Below are 21,636 nucleotides of genomic sequence, written 5' to 3' on the forward strand. Positions count from 1 at the left end.
TACGGAATCATGTCTGTTTTCAATGCTGTGCCGCCTGAGGGCCGGAAGACCACAGCCATCTAATGTTGGTTTTTGGCCTTGTCCCTCGCGTACAGACATTTTTCAGAATCTTTTAATGATCTTATTTACTGTAGATCCCTAAACTCTTTGCAATTTTGCATCAATATTTTCTTTTCGTAAATTGTTGCACTATTTGCCAGCGCAGTCTTTTTTATACCCTGTCATATTACTGTCCTGTTGCCAATTGACCCAGCTTTTTTGAAATGTGTTGCTGACATCAAATTCAATGTGGGCATCCATTTCAAGAAACAACATTTCTCAGTTTCAGCATTTGATATGTTGCCTTTGTATTATTTCTACTGAATATAAGGTTTAAATTATTGCATTCATTGCATACTGTGTTTCTTTTTTTCACAGCATCTAAACTTGTAAATGGGGTTGTAGATATTCCACAGAAAATCTGTTGTTTCCAGCTACAACAGTCATTTACAAAATTAACAATGTCTATACTGATCACTGATGTTATTTTAATTGACAAAAATTTTGCTTTTGAAAAGAAGGACATTTCTAAGTGACCCCAAACTTTTGAACAGTAGCGTAGGTGTCTGAATAAAGTGAGTCCAATCTTAAGCACTGAAGCTCGCTATCTGATCAGTTGCATTCAGAATCAGGGAATGACAGGTGCTGGGCTGTACGCATTAAAACTACGATGGGAAGTGAAAATATAAAAACATATAATTGGATGTATTAAAATGAGATTACAAGAAACATGGAAAATCAAAACCCAGCGAATATGACCCAAGTCACGTGATTGGATTAAGAGTCTAGAGACATATGTTTCATACTTTGGTGAAACTAATTACACCTGCCTTAGTTAAATTGTCAACATGCAGTGACATATACAGCATTATCATTTTATTTCCGACAAATCACAGGCAAGCATTTGGGGTGTCCTTGCATTGCTCCAGACGATGAGTGTTCCGGCTCTGACGCGGGACCTCCATGGAGGTGGATCTGGGAGTAGAAGACAATTGGCCCCAGCACATGTTTGGAAGAGGAGAGTGCCACTGATGTCCTGCCCCGCCCCACTGCCCAACTCAAGCTGGCACATTTAACAAGCTAAATTAGGTTGTGAGTTTTGAGGGTACAGTGGTGCAAACACACCCTCTAGTGCATCAGTGCCTGAATAATGCCCTAGTCAGAACGACCTGGCCAGAAGCTGTAAAATCTCAGCCATCTGACCTGGCCATCTCAGCTGCTGCCCCTTAACGAGACAATGAGATTTCATCTGAGGGAAAACAGCTCTGGGTAGAAGAGGAAAAGAGGAAGGGTGAAACGCTGAAAGTTGCTGCCCTTGATGTGCTGGCTCTGTGGCGCGAGCACCAGAATGAGGAAGACAGCCAAGGTGTTGAAGGAGCCAAAGATACGGCCACCTCCACCCATTCCACCATTAGGCCACTCCAGATGACGCCACCTTCACTTTCATAGCAGTTTGCATCTCAGGCATGACTTTTTTTCTCCCATTACTGCTGTTATTTTGTTAATAAAATACACCCCAGGGCCCTAAACATTCCCACTGTGTTGTTCCCTGTGTCTCTCCCCGTTACAATACTAATCAGTAATCAAGCCTATGCCATTGTGATGATCATTATATAATAATTATTCTGTCTTTATTTCAGTTAAAAGTAAACAAAGAGTATCAAATCTAAAAATAGGTTTGACAGTATATTGAAAGGTTAAACTAAATAGGAGTACAATTTTTATGGACTCTATAGATCTCTGTGTTGTAGGCTTTTAGCACAGGTCAGACAGGAGAACTGTTGAGGGTTCTGCACACACTGGATGTTCATCAACGTTCTGAAAGGAGATATTATTATTCAAAATAACAATGTGTACTCAGTACCCTGCTTAGGTTTGCAAAATGTTTACAATTATCAAACATTCCCAGGTTTTCTGCAAACCCTGGACAGAGTATTTCTAGAATCAATAGGCATTCTGGAATAACCCAAACAAATTTCAGTATAACTGGTAAGTTACTAGACTGTTGGTAGTAAGTGGTTAATTGAATAAGCAATTGGTGTAGAGTAGATGTGGCTTACAGGTCACTGTCTGTGCAGGTCCAGTGAAACCCTCTCTTCTGTAAGACATTGATCAGATCCACAATGGAGCCCTGGCTGCACGACTCTCTAATGAAGGACAGATGCAGGATACTGCATATTCAGTAAATAACATACAGTCACACTCTATATGTTTTTCATGCATTGTACAGAGTTTCTGAAGCAACTTCACAGTCAGACAACTAGAAGGACATTTTCAAAAATGTTAATAGCTAAATAAAGTTTGTCTAGTGGGTGTTTATCTAGGAGTCATGACAACTGGAACCAAATGTTGTGCCCTCGTTTTGACTAGGGCCCATACGGCTATACAAAGGGCATTGGGTGTTATTTGGGATTCAGCCTAGTGATTCTTACATGAAGGGACCTTCCAGGTTGGCAACCACCTTGATGTTGACATGATCCACCATCCTGGGGTTCAGGCTATCCAGCTCCACGCTTCCAAACATGCTGTAGCAAGATTAAAAATAGAATGACAAACAGTGTTGGACTACAACAAACATGTACTGCCAGTGACTGATATCTATGCTTCCAAACTTGCTGAAACATGATCAAAAGTCATGTCTTCACCTTACCTTTTCTTGTTGAAGGCATTATCTATGGATCCATTAAGCAGTACTGTGATGTTGCCACACGCAGCTGCAGCAAACTAGTAAACATACAGAGCAGAGAATGAAGTAGCTCTAGCAAAGCCCCCAGTGGTAGTAATGTTGACTGGGGGCAATTGTTACACAACTAATTTCGCCAAACTAAAAGACGCTGGAATTATGAAAATGAATTACTACTTGCCCATTCAGGTTTGCTATGCCTGTTTAAAGTTTGGGCTAAATACAGTGTCTGACTATTTGCATTTGTTACAGGCACATTTTGTATTCTTTAGGGCAAGGATTCTTGAAAATCTGGACAATGTTTGTCCTTCAGGGAATCAGTCCTCAGAAACTATTTTTACATAATACACTGTCATGTTCATAATTTTGCAGATTTACAGGCATTTAACTAAGCTACATAAAAATATATGGATTTGGAGAAGGCATTCGACTGTCCCTCGCGGCATCCTGTGGAGGGTGCTTCGGGAATATGGGGTCCTGGGTCCTTTGCTAAGGGCTGTCAGGTCCCTGTACGACGGAAGCAGGAGCTTGGTCCGCATTGCCGGCAGTAAGTCAGACTTGTTCCCTGTGCATGTTGGACTCCGGCAGGGCTGCCCTTTGTCACCGGTTCTGTTCATAATTTTTATGGACAGAATTTCTAGGCGCAGCCAGGGGCAGGAGGGTGTCAGGTTTGGGGACCACACGATTTCGTCTCTGCTCTTTGCGGATGATGTTGTCGTGTTGGCCCCTTCAAGCCAGGACCTTCAGCATGCACTTGGATGGTTTGCAGCCGAGTGTGAAGCGGTGGGGATGAAAATCAGTACCTCCAAATCCGAGGCCATGGTCCTCAGTCGGAAAAGGGTGGCTTGCCCACTTCAGGTTGGTGGAGAGTGCCTGCCTCAAGTGGAGGAGTTTAAGTATCTAGGGGTCTTGTTCACGAGTGAGGGAAGGATGGAACGGGAGATTGACAGACGGATCGGTGCAGCTTCTGCAGTAATGCGGTCGATGTATCGGTCTGTCGTGGTGAAGAAAGAGCTGAGCCGCAAGGCGAAGCTCTCGATTTACCGGTCAATCTACGTTCCTACTCTCACCTATGGTCATGAGCTTTGGGTCATGACCGAAAGGACAAGATCCCGGATACAGGCGGCCGAAATGAGCTTTCTCCGCAGGGTGGCTGGGCGATCCCTTAGAGATGAGGGTGAGAAGCTCGGTCACCCGGGAGGAGCTCAGAGTAGAGCCGCTGCTCCTCCACATCGAGAGGGGTCAGCTGAGGTGGCTTGGGCATCTTTTTCGGATGCCTCCGGAACGCCTTCCTGGGAAGGTGTTCCGGTCCCGTCCCACCGGGAGGAGACCCCGGGGAAGACCTAGGACTCGCTGGAGGGACTATGTCTCCCGGCTGGCCTGGGAACGCCTCGGTGTCCCCCCGGAAGAGCTGGAGGAAGTGTCTGGGGAGAGGGAAGTCTGGGCATCCCTGCTTAGACTGCTGCCCCCGCGACCCGGCCCCGGATAAGCGGAAGAAGATGATGATGATGATGATGATAAAAATATATACTCCATCACAATGTACTGTATGTTGTAATTCATTTTGGTCTTAAGTATTTTGAATCTGTTTTGTGTGATTGTCTTATGTAGTTGTATATTGAAATGTTGACCCAACCCTCCTGTACCGGGAAACACTCTGTAAAACTCTGATATGACTACGCTTACATTTTGTGAAGCTTGCCTCCACAGGGAATAAACAGGATGGTTCACACATGTCGACCACTCAGGGCAAGAGTTGAAATCAAAGCCTAACAAAAAATGACAAATAAAGGAGCTTTATAAGAAAGAAACACATTTTCACAAAGATCAACACTTACAAAGACAAAGTCAATGAAAAAGATGTGAAGATTGTATAAATCTTTCTATAAGGAGTTGTTTTATTTTTTGTTCAGTGTGCAACACAACAAACCATGACTATCTTTGATATACTTAGGAGAGTTCTCCACAAAGATAAATATGTAACAGATGGTACTATTTAACAGCTGCACTTCAATAGACTATATGCAATATCCACCTTGTACGTATTTAAACCTCCTGTTCACCATGACCCCAAAACAACCCCTGCGTACAACCACAGAGACCCTGCCTGTCATCTTGTGACCTCTTTCAGGTGTTTTAGACTGATGGCTTGGCACACACAACTGTTTCTTAACATCTTGTGGGAACAATGAATGGAGAGATCATAACTCTTTTACTGTCCCTCCCTTCCTCACAGAGATTGTAATGAATCCTACCTCTGTCTTCCCTTTCCTGTCCGCACCAGATGAGATCATTGAACATGTATCCCACAAGTGTGTCCTCCAGGGTCCAGAAACGACGTGTTACAGCTGCATAGTTGTGCATCAACTCCCTGGTCTTACTCCAGAAGAGCAACTAAAAATCAAGCAGTCAACCAATATCCACCAGATACAGGACATTAGAGGAATTACAAACAGTCTGAAAACCCTGGATACACTGTAAGGACCCTAAAGCATCTGAGAGCAAGAATGCTGATTTACAGTCAGGTCCATGTAATCTTTTTGATAATGATCCAAAGGAAGAAACTGATCCTAGATTAGAACTCCAGAAACAAAAAACAGAAATGCTGAATGAATATGGGTTCAAGGTGGGTGGCTCTGGTGAGAACCCAGTGTTATGATGGTGATACCCACCTTACCACACGGCAAAGTCTGTTGCATGGCACGGAACATCCGTCGATAGTCCTTCACCTTCACATTGCAGGGAGACTCCCTCACAACAGCCTCCTCAAACTCCCTCCAAATCTTTTCACAGTCATAGCTACAGCAACACACACACACACACACACACACTGTTTACAGTATATTTAAAAGCATTTTTACATTAATATAACACATACATAGACATAGACAAAGGCCTTTCCCACACTTTACCTGGAGTTAGGGTTAACTAGTGTTATGTAGCTGTAACATCGCCCTTTTACAATGTGTTTCAGGTTGGGTGTTGTCCCCATCTCAGCTCTTAAACCATCAGGGGAAAACAGGACAATGAGAAAGCCTGATGAAATAACACAAGCAAAATACCACTTTGAATATTCTTCATACGTCCATAAAAGGGTTCACTAAGGTTACAGAAGTGCAATAGAAGAATGAACTCACATATGCGCATGTGAAATATCCTAAAGGTTGAGGAAGTCTTTGGTAAGTTCATGATGATCACAGGTCATGGATGTACACAACCCACACTCAAAGTCAGCTCTCCAGGGCCAATCACTAGCTAGAGAGAGTGACATCAGTGCTTTCATGCTTGATGACATCATTAAACGCAAAGTGTGAAATAAATGAGGACCCCAACCCATGTGTTGTATCCAGATTTGACTTGTACTTTCTTGATATACTGATAATAACTGTCACATTTGTGTGATGGGGAAAGAGGTAAGCACTTGAAGTTTGCAGGAAAAGATAACAGGCTTTACATTGCCAGGCAAACATTGTGGTTATGTATTGCCAGGCAACCATTCGTGGTAGTGTCAGGGGATTTAACTATAGGGTTTATGGGTAAAGCAGGTTAACAACAGTTGATAGAGCTTCCTGTGTCAGAGATACACAAGTCGAAGAAAACACACCCTGGGTTTGTTGCCTGTTAATCCAATCAGCCTAGGGAATGTGGTGATTCTCTCCCAATCTTTTTCTGTTTGTCATGAAGGTGGCAGTTTTCAGTTGTCTACAGAACATGTAAGAGTCAATGGTCTGTAAAGCACACACCCAGATAGTAAGGTAAACACGCCAATGATGACTTACACATAGACCTAAACATTTCTGTTAGGGACAAACCCAGTGTGTGTTATATTCAACTTGTGTGCCTCTGATACAGGAGGCTCTATCAACTGTTGTTCACCAGCTTTACCCATAAACCCTGTTTCTAACTGTAGTCACATCCCTTGATTCTACCACAAATGTTTGCCTGGCACTATAAAGCCACATTTGCCTGGCAATGCAAAGCCTGTTAGTACTTTTTCTTGCCAACTTCAAATGCTTACCCTTTCCCTAAAAAGAAAATGTGACAGTTACTATCAGTATAGTGAGAAATGACAACAGTCACATTTCAGACAAAGATCGTGAAGTGCTTACCAATGCATAAGAAGGGACACAGAGATTTACAAGTTGATGAAAAACTTAGCTCCACAACTCCATAATACCCATATGAGTGATGCCCATTTCACTCCCTGGACAGAAGAAGTATACTTGCGTCGTGCAGTGAACATCTACCCTCCTCCAGATACAGTGACAAGACTAAGGCGATGGTCTTCCAAGGAAGCACAACACTTTCGCAGGTCATAGAGTGAATAAACTGGCCCTTTTCCTGCTAAAGAGAGATTGCAGCCCGCATGACTCTCATTATGCCGTCATGAAAGCCATCTACTCCAGGAAGGACCTGTTTGTGTGTGCGCGGGCCTGCCTGTGTGTGTAGTGTTCCTTAGTGTTGTTAATGTTATTAGCTGTCTGACAGTATGTGAGTTGTGGTGGGATTCCCCATACCAGCAGTTCCCTGATTCAATATTTCCTAACCAGAAAGTTGTGCCTTCCATCTCTTATATATACAGTAACATTTAATATAGCTATAATTTGTCCACATCCACCTGATGTTGGTGTAAAATATAATATTTTGTTTCTTTTAGACAATTGCCCTTATCAAATTAACACAAATGTTAATTAATTTATATGTTACATTCAAATCCTTATTGCAGCTGACATCTTGGTTAACCAGGTTATACAAAATGCTTTTATAGAGATATAGTGATGTTAGTGATGTTTTTATTGTATAAAATATGTTATAAATTAGTTTATTTGTTTATATCAATATCTAATAGTTCTTAAAGTTGAGGACCCTTGGGGAAGAAAGAGGAAGACCATCCTATAGTGAAATTCATTTAAAACACAACATTTAAATAGAACATTACTTCATATATTTACCTCACATTATACCCGCTACAATTCCCAAGGTTTTACAGTGAAGGTCTACAGTAGTCTCAAGAGCACCCTCTAGGGTAGCAAAGTAGTAATAGGAAGAGCAATTTCCATTTCACTTTTGACAGACATATTCGGTTCTTATTTATCTGGTGCCTTTCAAATAGAATAGCTTGAAAATAGTTTTGCTACAAAATGACATTGAAGATTTTAGGTGATCTACTGAGCAACGTGTTCCTCATGAAATTCTGAATTGATCATGCTGAAACAAACATTTTAAAACTCAGTAATTACATTTTACATTCAGACAACTGTGATCAATCAATCACAAGTCTTTTTTCCCATCTGTAGTTGTCACAAAGTGCTTTTACAGATACCCATCATGAAACCCCAAAGAGCAAGTAAGAACTGGTTTGATGCACAGTGGCTAGGAAAAGCTTCATAGATGGTTGGAAACTAGGAAGAAACCTATAGAGGAACCAGACTGAGGGATGATCTCTGTTTATCTGTGTTTGTTGGGCATGTCACTATGTTACACATTCAACTCCTAGCCTATATAGATAGCCTTTCTAATTTAAAAGAGCATAGGCTGGGAAAATATGTGAACCTGTAGGAAAATTACTTCTACAAAGTGAGCAACTGAAGCCAGGGTCTCCAATCAATGAGATGACTTAGAGGTGTAGGTCAGAGGTACTCTATCAAAAATAATTTACCCCATGAAAGAGAGATCTGTTAAAGTAGAAAATAAATTTTGTAACGCCTCTGGAGTGGGGAATGAAACCTTGTTAAGTTGATTAAGCTTTGCAGTCACTTGTGTCGCAAACTTACAGTGGGGAGAACAAGTATTTGATAACCTGCCGATTTTGCAGGTTCCCACTTACAAAGCATGTAGAAGTAATTTTTATCATAGGTCCACTTCAACTGTGAGTGACGGAATCTAAAACAAAAATCCAGAAAATCACATTGTATGATTTTTAAGTAATTAATTTGCATTTTATTGCATGACAGAAGTATTTGATACATCAGAAAAGCAGAACTTAATATTTGGTACAGAAACCTGTTTGCAATTAGAGATCATACGTTTCCTGTAGTTCTTGACCAGGTTTGCACACACTGCAACAGGGACTTTAGCCCACTCCTCCATACAGACATTCTCCAGATCCTTCAGGTTTCAGGGCTGTCGCTGGGCAATATGGACTTTCAGCTCCCTCCAAAGACTTTCTATTGGGTTTCAGGACCTTGAGATGCTTCTTACGGGGCCACTCCTTAGTTGCCCTGGCTGTGTGTTTCGGGTCGTTGTCATGCTGGAAGACCCAAAAAGCTCTATTTTGGTCTCATCAGACCACATGACCTTCTCCCATTCCTCCTCTGGATCATCCAGATGGTCACTGGCAAACTTCAGACGAGCCTGGATATGCGCTGGCTTGAGCAGAGGAACCTTGTGTGCGCTGCAGGATTTTAATCCATGACAAATGGTTTTCTTACTGTGGTCCCAGCTCTCTTCAGGTCATTGACCTGGTCATGCCGTGTAGTTCTGGGCTGATCCCTCACCTTCTTCATGATCATTGATGCCCCACGAACTTCTTCCATTTTCTAATAATTGCGCCAACAGTTGTTGCCTTCTCACCAAGCTGCTTGCCTATTGTCCTGTAGCCCATCCCATCCTTGTGCAGGTCTACAATTTTATCCCTGATGTCCTTACACAGCTCTCTGGTCTTGGCCATTGTGGAGAGATTGGAGTCTGTTTGATTGAGTGTGTGGACATGTGTCTTTTATACAGGTAATGAGTTCAAACAGGTGAAGAACAGGAGGGTTTCTTAAAGAAAAACTAACAGGTCTGTGAGAGCCGGAATTCTTACTGGTTGGTAGGTGATCAAATACTTATGTCATGCAATAAAATACAAATTAATTATTTAAATATCATACAATGTGATTTTCTGGATTTTGGTTTTAGATTCTGTCTCTCACAGTTGAATTGTACCTATGATAAAAATTACAGACCTCTACATATTTTGTAAGTAGGAAAATCTGCAAAATCGGCAGTGTATCAGATACTTGTTCTCCCCACTGTATTTCTGGAGGCTTCATTCACAGTGTACAGTGATGGCACCTGCTGGTTGAAATAATTCAGAGTAGCCAAATAATTTTTCCTGGTTAACTTAGAAGTAATCCTGTTCACATTGGTGTATTGGTTTCCTTTTTTCTGTAAATGTATATATTTTTCATTATAAAATATTCTGTAAATATTCTGCTTATTCGTGTTTGAGGTAGAGTGCATGTTGACTGAATGAGTAAAAAAAAAAAGTTTGGGTGTTGTAAATAAACAGTGAACTGGCAATTGTGCTTTTGTAACTTGACAGTGATTTTATAACTTGATTGTTCAACCTGGAATCAAAACCGAAAACATGGTGAAAAGTTATTTCTGTACTGAAGTGAAGCAACAATTGCCATATATGGGGCATTTCTATGATCTGATGTGTACCAAAGCCTTGCTTAGACCTAGATTGCTACAACATTTTCAGTACTCTGGAGAAGAATTATTTCCAAAGACTTGGGCCTCCATCAGTTTACAGTCAGATAGTAAACAATACCATAAAAGAAAACTACTGCTCTCAAAAAATACATTGCTGCCTGTCTAAGCTTTGCTAAAAACCACCTGAAAGATTTCACAACACTACAGGAACAATGTTCTATGGACAGATGAGATAAATGTTTTGGCAGTAGGGCACAACTCTATGTTTGGAGAACACCAATAACGTATCCAGTAAAGCACAACAACAACAACTGAGTGAAAGCCAAAGCATCAACTTTATTATGAAAAACCCCACCAGGTCTTCAGCCTAAAGCATACAGAGACAGACAATGAAAAAACTGAAATAAAAATGGTACATTGGAATGTTGTCCTGTTTAAAATTTTAAAACACGGACACAAAATAATTTGTAATTGTATGGTCAATAAATAGAGTGAGTAAAAATAGTATGTCTGTTTTTGTCTTCTCAGTCCCCGGTGGAAAATGTATCAAGACTCCAGCACGCTGCAACCATAATGAGCTTGTCCTCCACTGATACTAGAAATGAACAAACCTTGTCACAATCCTTTTGATTTCTAGTGTATCTCCTTATCTGAGATTAAGGGCTTATACTTGAACTACACAGAGTTATATTTATGTGAAAATATGTTCTCCATACTTTACCACGCAGGCGGAACAAGGAGGAGCAGGAGAACAGCGTAATGGTCACAGTCTTTTAATATGTTTGATAAAAGAATATAAGTGCGCGAAGCGTGACCCAGCTCTTTGGGCGTACAGAGACAATTACACACAAAGACAGGGGGAGCAGAGGGAACATATATACTGGGGGGACTGATGAGGATGAGGAACAGGTGCGCTAAACGGGACACAGGTGAAATGCATGATGAGATGGACGGTGGTGTCAGAAGGCCGGTGACGTCGAACGCTGGAGCCCGTCCGCTGCAGGGGGAGGTGAAGCAGCAGAGGGCGCAGTTGTCACAATACCTTTGATTCCAACTGTCAATAAGTCTATAAAATATCAAATATAAAAAAAGTATTAATGCACATCTTCATGAAGCTAAGGAAAGAAAAACATACAGAGAAAAAGTTACTCTTTATATTACTTAAAATAAATAATTGGTATAATTGATGAGTACAATTTATGCATTAAAGTAGTAATTTATAGATATTCTACATTGTGAAATATTCCATAACATATCTACAGTATTAGTGGAATTACAGTGTTTCACAGTAGTTTTTCAGCCAGAAATTATTTTGGTACATACAAAAACACTATCTAGAATGCTGAAAACAGAAGCCGGGCCAGCATAAACACTTAGCCTTTGTTTAGCCAAGCGGCATAACTGAAATTCTAATCATGGGAGAAAAAACAAGCAGTAGATAGTGTACGGAATCATTGCGGAACTTGCTGATAAATATATTTTAATAATAAGAAATGTACATCATTGGGCACAAAAGTAAAACACTAGTGAGTATAACACTAATGCAAGTGGGAATCTGAGAATGTCCATTGCAGCAATTTCACATAGTTTCCATTTCTATCAGGGTTGGGGGTCAAATCCATTTAAATTACATAAGTTAATTTGAAGTTGTAAAAGTATTTGAATTGACTAGAAATAATATAGAACTGACAGGAACATGGAGTCATATGTATAGTGTAGAACAAAATAAAAACACAAGAAAAGCTAACTGGGAATTCTGATTAACTTTAAATGTTAAGAAGCTATAAGAATACTAGTTGTACCTTTCGGAGGTCCACCACATCTTGCAGCATGTAGAGGATTCTGGAGGAAGCACTGCTTCTCTCAATAATCACTTTCATCTTCCTGTAGTACACATCCATTTTAGACTGAAACATGATTGAAAGGCTTATTACATTATGTTATAGATCTATTTACAACATACATCTTTGAATCAAGACAGACAGACATACATATTTGTAGTAGTACCTTCCTCTTATCATCGTCCAAGTCCTTGCCAATTTTGGAGAATAATGTGCACAGACCCTCGAGGGATGTCTCATCACCATTGTTAAACAACTTCTGAATGCAATTGTAGATGATAGCCTCTGTCAGCATCTTAACCCTGAACAACTCACAGATGAACTTGATAATGCCTATGTACCGTCTGCAGAACATGGCCTCCTCTTGCTGCTTACTCAGTCTCCGTTGGGATTTTTCCTGGAATGTTGAAAAGACTTAATGTTGTCTGAGTAACACATTATCTGCTTTTCCTGATGCTGTAAAGAAGTCAATGCACATGGTCTAAAAAAATGTAAAGCTGCTTGCACATTTTTTATTTTGTTGTACCTTGATGGTGTGGTCCAGCTCATTCTCCTGTCCTTCAAAGCGCTTAAAATTCTCAAACTCCTTTTGACATCGATTCAGCAGCAATTTACGAAAATTCAAAGTTTCTTTAGAATTACATGACTTTGGTACTTTGAGCTGAAGAGTACAAAGAATATAAAAATTATGTTAAGTTACTTATTTTTTTGTGGTCCTGGTGTATTGCTAACAAAAGGAGATATGAAGAGATATGTGAGGAAACAGATGTAGTAAAACATATGTACAGAATGTTTTTAAGTTATGTCAGGAATTTACTGTCACTGTCTGTCAGTGGTGGATACTGGAGCTGAGGATGGAAGACACTGTCCTACTGTTTTCCATGTCATTGGCATTTGAGAAAAAACTGAAATTCCCATTGAGGACTGAGACTGTAAGAGACAAAAATATGAAGAGGAAGTTGTACAGATGCAGACTTACCCCCATGATGCACCGGCACATATTGGCATAGACCTCAGAGAGGGCAGGGTGTGCTATGGCTCTCTCAAATATGAGGTCAGCGATCCCTTTCAGTTTGTCTTCTGTGTCAATTGAAAACGTAGTCACCATCCCCATCAACTGCTGAAAGGTCTTAGGAGACAACTGTTCCAAGATGTCACCTATACGAACAAACAGCTCATTCGTCTCTGGATCCTCAGCCTCCATGCTTTCCTTCAAGCCCTTTTAGGCAGATATAGGTGACAAACAATTTGAAGAGTTCCTTAATTATACCTAATACATTAGTTATATTCAATGAAAGGTTATATATTCAAGTTACTACCAAGTAATTATAGTAAGAATCATGCATACTTACAAAGACCAGGTATGGTTCTTTTGACTCCTGTAGTCCAAAATATTCAGATGTATCTAGACCAGAGATAAGGATAATGACAGCAAAATTAATACATTTGTACTGGCAAAGTATTGGTACCTATTGATTAGACATCCTTGAGATGGCAGTTATGGGCTATACAGAACATTGAGTTGAACAGATGTGAGAGACCTTGATTAATTGTTCATAGGTACCCGTTTCAGAGATGTTTACCAGTTCCTCTGAGCAAATATCCTGTAGCTGCCTTTTCAGTGTAGAGGTGGACATTTTACATTTCTCAAAATACACCTGATGACCAACAGGAACGCTAGGTATATCTACAAATCCAAGGGGAGTAATAAAAGAGTGGCAGTTCTAGGATGAAACAAAAACAAGGAGAGAGAGATTCAATAAGTTGATGAGAAAAAACATATCAATATGACTATGTACTAGGGGTCGACCGATATGATAATTAGTGATCAAGGAGACCAATGACCGATATTTGGGGCTGATATATATATCCGGTAAATATATTTCTTTTTTACTGTTACAAATTTAAAAACTAGAAAACAGAACAGTTGAAATATTAAATTTTGAAGAATAAAGTGCCGGGAGCTCCTCGCAGCATTTCTTGTGAACTATAGATACAAATAATTAAATAAATATTTTACAATCATTGTCAAGTTTCTTTCCTGTAAAAATGTATGAATAAAATACAACTTTTCTGCAGATATCTTTGCCATCAGCAATGAAAGGGGGTTTCAAAAGAGAAAGTAAAGGGAGTCTAAAAACTAAACTATATGCTGAAATTATTAGAGCTCAAAAATGTTTCACTTTTTACAGCACAAAAGCATTGGAAAGCCTTTGTGTGTGTAAGTTCGTTCCAATTCTATGAACGTGTTAAACATGAAAACAGGGAACAAAATAACATTATTGGCAGAGTATTTCTGCTATTGTGTCATGCTAGGAATATGACCAGCCTTGATATGCAGTAAGTGCCGTGCAAAAATGTATGTTCATCTTCATCTCATTATCTCATCTTCATCTGCTTATCCGGTATCGGGTCGCGGGGGCAGCAGCTCCAGCAGGGGACCCCAAACTTCCCTTTCTCGAGCCACATTTGCCAGCTCTGACTGGGGGACCCGAGGCGTTCCCAGGCCAGTGTCGAAATATAATCTCTCCCCCTAGTCCTGGGCCCACCCCGAGGTCTCCTCCCAGCTGGACGTGCCTGGAACACCTCCCTAAGGAGACGTCCTGGGGGCATCCTTACCAGATGCCCGAACCACCTCAACTGGCCCCTTTTGATGCAAAGGAGCAGCAGCTCTACTCCGAGTTCCTAACGGATGACTGAGCTTCTCACCCTATCTCTAAGGGAGAAGCCAGCCACCCTTCTGAGAAAACCTATTTCAGCCGCAACTACTCACAAGACCCAGCCTTTATGACCATTGGTGTGGGTAGATGACCATAGGTGAGGGTAGGAACGAAAATTGTTATGTCAAGTTTTTTGCTAGTCAGCTGACCAAATTAACAGTAAACAAGTAAAGTTGTTAAAGTTACACTAGCTATCGCATTCAAGTAACGTTAGCTAATTAATTCAACACTCAGGTTGCACTCGTTGTTTCACAAAATTATCACTGCATAAATATACTCAAACATTAGCGTTAGCCATCTTTTACTGCAACAAAGAGCATCAGGCAGGGGCTTCTGCGTATCAGGTTGGACTGATTTATCATGTTTGCCCTATAAAACTGGGGTCTGGAAAAATCACTTTCCAACGTCTCTGTTTCTGCTAGTTGGCTACACCAAAACATAACTTCTGGAGTAATGTAAGGCCACAAAACAAATTCTGGTTATTGTCATCACAGAAAAAGATCATGAGGGTAATGTTTTTTGCAACTACAGTTTAGATTATTGTGATGTTTATTGCGACGTCAGCATTCGTACCTCTCATCTCAGCCATGTATCTCTCTGCTTCTTTTTTCGCCATGTTTCTCTCACAAATATAACATACAGTTTTGATTGGTTATTTATTTGTGCTGTATAAACAATCTGATAATTCTGCAGGTGGGACATTGAGCAATACAAGCAGAAGCCTTTCAGAGAGATGCGGCTGCCAGAGAAGCGTATTTAAAACTAAGTATTTTATCGGCAGACAAATTACTGACTTCACTTACTGTAAAAATTATGAATATCGGATCCAATTATCGGCCAGGCTGATTATCGGTCGACCCCTACTATGTACATTAATAATACACAGGTCTAACAAGCCATTTCTAAATGTATGGTTCTGCAGGACCTGAAGGAAATGGATGTGATCCTCTGTTTGTGTCAGCAGTGCAATATTATTGTAAATTATCTGCAGCTCAGTGTTGTCCTTTCGCAGCATCTGTAGAAGTCCTTCAGTCTCTTTCACCATGGCTTTCTCCTTAGCTTTGATCATCTCTCTTAAAGTACAGCCTGTTCTCTCAATGTAGGTGATCAGCTCAGTGAACATCCTCTCACTCTCCACCACAGCTGCCTTTGCAGAGACCTGATAGGGAATTAATTTGAAGCCACCATTGTAATGAACTTTGTGATGTGCGAGTGAGTGTGTGTATTTAAAATATACTCACTTTGACAGACTCCATCATCTTTGTAAGCTCCAGCATTACAATTTCCCTCTCCTTCATTTTTTGCTGACATTCACTTTGCACATTCTCCAACTGTTCCTGTCAATATGTACAGTTTACTTACACTCATAGTTCATTTACACACATCGCCAGTCACATTTCCACCAAAACATATTAAAATAGCAGAACAAAAAACTTAACATTTAACATTTTTACCTACTTTCTATGCATGGAACAAATTTAATGTATATAAATTGTTTTAGACAAGTTGCAAATCGGGAAATCTGACCAGACATCATGTTATATCAAACTGATCAGTCTTTTTTTCTTTACCTGAGGGCAAACAAGGTAGTTACAACTTTCTAGTTCAGAGAAGACTACGATCTTAAATTTTTAACAAAAATACAAAAGAGATCTAATGTAAATTATTTATTTTGCTACATAGCTAACTAACAAGCTGGAAACATTAATATTTCCACTGAAATTTCAGAAATGCTAAATAATGGCATTCTAGCAAAAAAAAATATGTCACTAATAATCATAAAAACATGATTACTAGGGAAAATAACATATATTTAAAAATTGCTGTTGGATATGTTGATAATAGGGCTATACTATTCAATTTCAAGTCAAGTACTGTCCATAATTTACATTACAAAACACACAATGTCACATAACATAATGCACTGCTTTTAAAATACTTCAAGCACTCCGTATGAAGCATGTTAAATATTTTATTATAAAAAGAGAATAGTTTTTTTCTCCATGAGGTCATTTAATAGTGCATGCCGACATTTTGTTCCTTTCAGCCATTCTCATCACTTGGGAATGGACACCCACCTGTCTTGATCAAGGTTTGTAAGAAACAAAATGGCTGCACACACAATGTCAAACCACTTAAAGTAATAAGGGTTACAGTTATATAACATATTGCTTGAACCAAGCCATGGTGTTAATAGCTACCTGTTTCTTTGCCCTTTCAGTAGGAGCTTCAACAGTGTCATGACTTCTATGTTGATTTATAGCACACTGATAACAAATGCCATGTTGATCAGTGCAGCAGTAGATCTCCAACAATTTGTCGTGATGGGGGCAGATTCTATCCTTTAGCTGTTTAGAGGCTTGACAGAGATTGTGTTTCTTCAAAGCTGTTGCTTCATAGTGAGGCTGAATGTGAGTCTCACAGTATGAGACCAGACACACCAAACAGGACTTAACTGCTCTGAGTTTTCTCCCAGTGCAGATGTCACATGGCACCTCTCCAGGTCCAGCATACGAAACTTCTTGAGCAGAATTCTCTAGTTTTCCCACCACTTTGGCTAGCATGGTGTTCCGGTTCAAGACAGGCCTTGGTGTAAATGACTGTCTGCATTGAGGGCAGCTGAAAACCCTTTGTCCATCATCCAGATCCCAGTGACTCTTAATACAAAATATACAGTAGCTGTGTCCACATGGAATAGTAACTGGATCTTTCAGTAAATCGAGACAGATTGAGCAGCTTAACTCATCCAGGTACTCTGAAATATTTGCCTCTGCCATTTGCACTGTTCTTCTAAACACAGAGAAAAACCCTTAGTCATATTCAGTTTCACTTCCTTGAAATGGGGAGTGGCAAGATATCATGGACAGGCCAGATGGGCTAATTTGTCACGTGTGCATACGCACATATCTCCCCGTTTGGTTTAGCGCATTGGGTTCTTTTCAATAGAACCTCACCCTGAGAATGCCGACAAATACCTACAAAACAAATAGTTTCATACACTTTCCATACACTGTCACTGAACAAGTTTATTTGGTTATTTGCCATTTATAATTTTCAAAAACAGTACATAAAGATGCTGATGAATGTGAAGGTGCCAGGTGCACCACAACTGTCCAGGAGCTCACTGATGCCCTGATCCAGGTCTGGGAGGAGATCCCCCAGGACACCATCCGCAGTGACCTCAGGAACATGCCCCGACGTTGTTGGGAGTACATACAGGCATGTGGGGGCCATACACACTACTGAGTCACATTATGGGTTGTGGTGATGAAATACACGCAAGTCGGAACAGTCTGTGATTTTAATTGTTTACTTTATTTTTTGTTGTGAGTTTGAATCCAGTCCTCAATCAGTTGGTGATTTTGGTTTCCACTGAACGTTTTTACGTCATTTTGTTCTCAACGAATTACACAAGTTACAATAATTTATTAAAATATACATCAAAACAACTGCTACTGAATTCATGTGTGCCTAGAATTTGAGGAGGACTATTGAGGATTGCTATGGGGCGCAAACGGACAATGTTATTATACACAATCGCCCAACCTTATCACACACACATACTCTCTGTGTGTGGTTACAGTAGGCTAACGTGTGTCAATGGTTTGAGGAACAGCAGTAATGTCAGACAGGAGTAGGCTACCAACTGACTAGCCAGTCATAGCTCAATCTTGGCTACAATCTTGACCTCTGGTTCACTTCCCCCTACAGACTTCCCAAATATTCTTTGAACTTTGTTTTTCCACTCTGTCCTTTAATAGCTGTTGCACAACTATGTAAACATCCACTCTGTCATACCATGAATGCCAAAATATATTTAACAGAATCATGTTATGATGTGACCCTTTTATATACATGAGCGTGCATTACACAAAATAAATACAACAGAGAGTCATGAACCCGCCATGTTCAGATCTAATGGCAAATGCACTAACCATTACACAATTGGGAAGGTGTTAATAATGGTTTAACAGTGATCATTCCAATATATAAGCAAGGAAAACTTTTCATTTTGTCAAATATAGTTTTGATAATATGTATGATATTATGTATTTAGATGATATGTATAATATTATCGAAATACATGTGCGGTTTCTAAATACAATTTAAAATAATTTAAAAACAGATTTAATCATTATTTACCTCTGAATAAAGGCATGAAGCAATAATGGATTATACTTAACAAAATATTTTACATTTAATAACGTGATGTCCCTTCATCTGAACAGGATACTGTTATGTTTTTGTAATGGCGGACTCAAAAACAGACTCAGACAACGGAAGTAAAAATAAGAAAATAAAAATAAAGATAAAGAGTCTCAGCAAAAAGCGATCCCAGTCCTGGGATGATGATTCACGAGGAAGTAGTTGTCTTCGGCTGTGGTGGGGCTGGCGGGTGAGTGAGTTGGCAGTGCAAAGTCCGATGTATCCAACTGGGAACACGAGAGAAATAACAAGGTAAGTAGCAAACATGGATCACAGAGCAATACAAACCACCGCTGTCGCACACAAGGTATACCACGGGAGGACGAAGAACAATCTGGCGCAGGCTGAATCAGGAAGTTCTTATACAGGTGGTTGATGAGCTGATCAACAGCAGCTGCGCCAAACGAGGGAAAAAACTCTGCACAGCCACGCCCACCTGCACCTACCAAGCACGCACACACACACACACACACACACACAAGGAAAACAGCCAGAACTCTCCAACCAAATAATAGTGTGTCCAAAAACTCACAGGAACATGACAGATACATTGAAGATTTCAAACTCAAAAGTTTCGGTGAAACACACGGTTTGTAACATGTTTGTTGTAACGGAAGATTTGGACATAAATAATCTATCACTTTTTAAGGGATCAAACTGAACTGAACATGCTGCCAAATAGACAGTATGGGTAGAGACATTGAAGCTTGTTGAAATGTGTTTATATTGTATTCTATTTGTATTTGTACCAGGCCCGGTGCAAAAGGGGGCATTGCCCCTCCAGATAGAATCTGTGCCGCCCCCCCCCCCCTCCCAGTTTTGTTTCCCCATAAACACTGCAAATTGTTTTTGAATTAGATAAGCCCCCTCATTTATAAAAAAAAAAATCCCCCCCAGTCATACTAAAGCCATACCTGATTTCTACCAAAGTTGGTGGTGCAATACCACCTTCAATTAGGGGTGTGATACATTTCTGCTGGGTGGAAATGTTGCCTTGCTATATGTGCCAGAGGATGTGGTTTCCGGTTAAAGGCAAAGATGCATCAAAGCAAACAATGGCGGATTTGGTTTCACATTAAACTAATTGCAGCTGTGTGTCTATCTGACTGGTTGTTAAGTCAGACAGTTTGGTCTCAACTGATGTGCAATGCATGGCACATTCAAATGAAGGCCAAAGATGAAATATAAAAAGCCTTTCATTTAAAGCATTACTATTGAGTAGCTAAGTTGACCATCATTCTAGGGAAACAGTTGATCAGAGTGACTCAGGCTGAAGTCATGTGACTGGAATGAACCCATACTGTAGAGCAGGGGTGTCAAACCGGTTCCACGGAGGGCCGAGTGTCTGCAGGTCTTTGGGTTTTCCTTTAAATTGGTTCCCAGGTCAGACCTGAACAACCAGGTGGGGGTAGAAATTAACCAATTAGTGAACTAATTAATCAATCGGGTACAAGGTGAGAGCGAAAACCTGCAGACACTCGGCCCTCCGTGGAACCGGTTTGACACCTGTGCTGTAGAGTTTTCACACTTGGGGGATGTTTATAACTAGACTGGTTCTCACCTGACGCAAGGTCTTTTGGACTTACGTTTCTACAAAGTTTATTTTGAAAAAGGCTTTGATAATGAAGACGTTGTGCACCACTGGTTGGATATCCCCATTTCAAATTGAACAAATCATGGTCAGTTTTACTAAAGCACCGCCCCTCAAAACCAAATTAGTTTTTCCTTTTAAAATTTGTTGTAGAGAATTGATGAAGCTTGCAGTGTTGCGCATGCAAATCGATAGTAAATTAGAACTAACCAAAACAATTTTCTGAGGGAATATTGAAGTTACTATGGGCTACTCAGCAGAAGAATAGAATAATTCCTTTATTACACTTTTACATAAACATGGTCATTTCCGGACAAGTTATATTTAGAACAGGTCATTCAGGGTTTTAAGACCTCACAGATGCCTAAGGGGAATTGTGTATTAAAATTGTCTTACTGTACATATGTTTAGAAAGGTTTACATTGACTAAGGGATCATTAGTTGCCATATGAAAGGGGGGTTGATCATGGATGTACTCATAAGGTCAAGCTTCCTCTCTCACATTAGGAAGAGACACACCAGCTGATTTTAGGTTTTATGTCTTTATGACCTCAGGATGTCTAAGGGAGTTATGTATTAAAAGGGGCTTATTGTGCATATTTTTTTTAAGTTGTCTGTGCATTGACTAAGGGTAGTAGTCATCAATAAAATGTATTTATAAAGCCCTTTTTACATCAGCAGTTGTCACAAAGTGCTTTTACAAAACACCCGGCCTTACACCCCAAGGAGCAAACAACAGTTGTGTTGAATTTCAGTAGCTAGGAAAAACTCCCTAAGAAGGCCAAAATTTAGGAGGAAACCTTGAGAGGACTCAGGCTCAGAGGGGTCACCAGTCCTCTTCTGGCTGTGCCAGGTGAACATATTAAGATTACAAATTGTAATAATTAATAAATGCATGTGGGCTGAGTCCAGAGTCTATTTAAACTTAGTCCAGGTTGGAAGCATGACCAGATGGACAAGGACAGGAGCAACACGGGGGAGGTGTCAGCACAGTGGCAGCTGAAATCGTCAGGTATCATCTTGATCTGCAACAGAACCAGGAGGACTTTGGACAGGGACAGCAATGAGTCTTTCAAGCCTGGTACTCCTCAGGTGTGGGCCAGGACCTCATGTCCTTCTAAATTTAAAACGGCAGGA

The 21,636-nt window shown here is 40.2% G+C and overlaps 2 protein-coding genes across 2 annotated transcripts; both read right to left on the minus strand.

The window, feature by feature from the left end:
* Positions 1 to 1,763: 1,763 nt before the first annotated feature.
* Positions 1,764 to 5,911, minus strand: LOC117593648 (ADP-ribosyl cyclase/cyclic ADP-ribose hydrolase 1). Its single transcript, XM_034289473.1, has 9 exons — positions 5,860 to 5,911; positions 5,635 to 5,758; positions 5,395 to 5,521; positions 4,978 to 5,116; positions 4,409 to 4,491; positions 2,690 to 2,763; positions 2,472 to 2,564; positions 2,100 to 2,186; positions 1,764 to 1,857 (listed from the first exon to the last, which is right to left on the minus strand). The coding sequence occupies exons 1-9, from the start codon at positions 5,909 to 5,911 to the stop codon at positions 1,770 to 1,772; spliced, it is 867 nt and encodes a 288-aa protein (XP_034145364.1). The 3' UTR covers positions 1,764 to 1,769.
* Positions 5,912 to 11,235: 5,324 nt separating this feature from the next.
* LOC105031581 (eukaryotic translation initiation factor 4 gamma 1) lies at positions 11,236 to 16,311 on the minus strand. Its single transcript, XM_034289237.1, has 9 exons — positions 15,944 to 16,311; positions 15,628 to 15,861; positions 13,547 to 13,706; positions 13,335 to 13,387; positions 12,962 to 13,201; positions 12,509 to 12,643; positions 12,149 to 12,379; positions 11,944 to 12,048; positions 11,236 to 11,256 (listed from the first exon to the last, which is right to left on the minus strand). The coding sequence occupies exons 1-9, from the start codon at positions 15,998 to 16,000 to the stop codon at positions 11,236 to 11,238; spliced, it is 1,236 nt and encodes a 411-aa protein (XP_034145128.1). The 5' UTR covers positions 16,001 to 16,311.
* Positions 16,312 to 21,636: the final 5,325 nt, after the last annotated feature.

This window comes from Esox lucius, chromosome 21 (genome assembly GCF_011004845.1).
Source record: "Esox lucius isolate fEsoLuc1 chromosome 21, fEsoLuc1.pri, whole genome shotgun sequence".
Taxonomy (NCBI): Eukaryota; Metazoa; Chordata; class Actinopteri; order Esociformes; family Esocidae; genus Esox; species Esox lucius.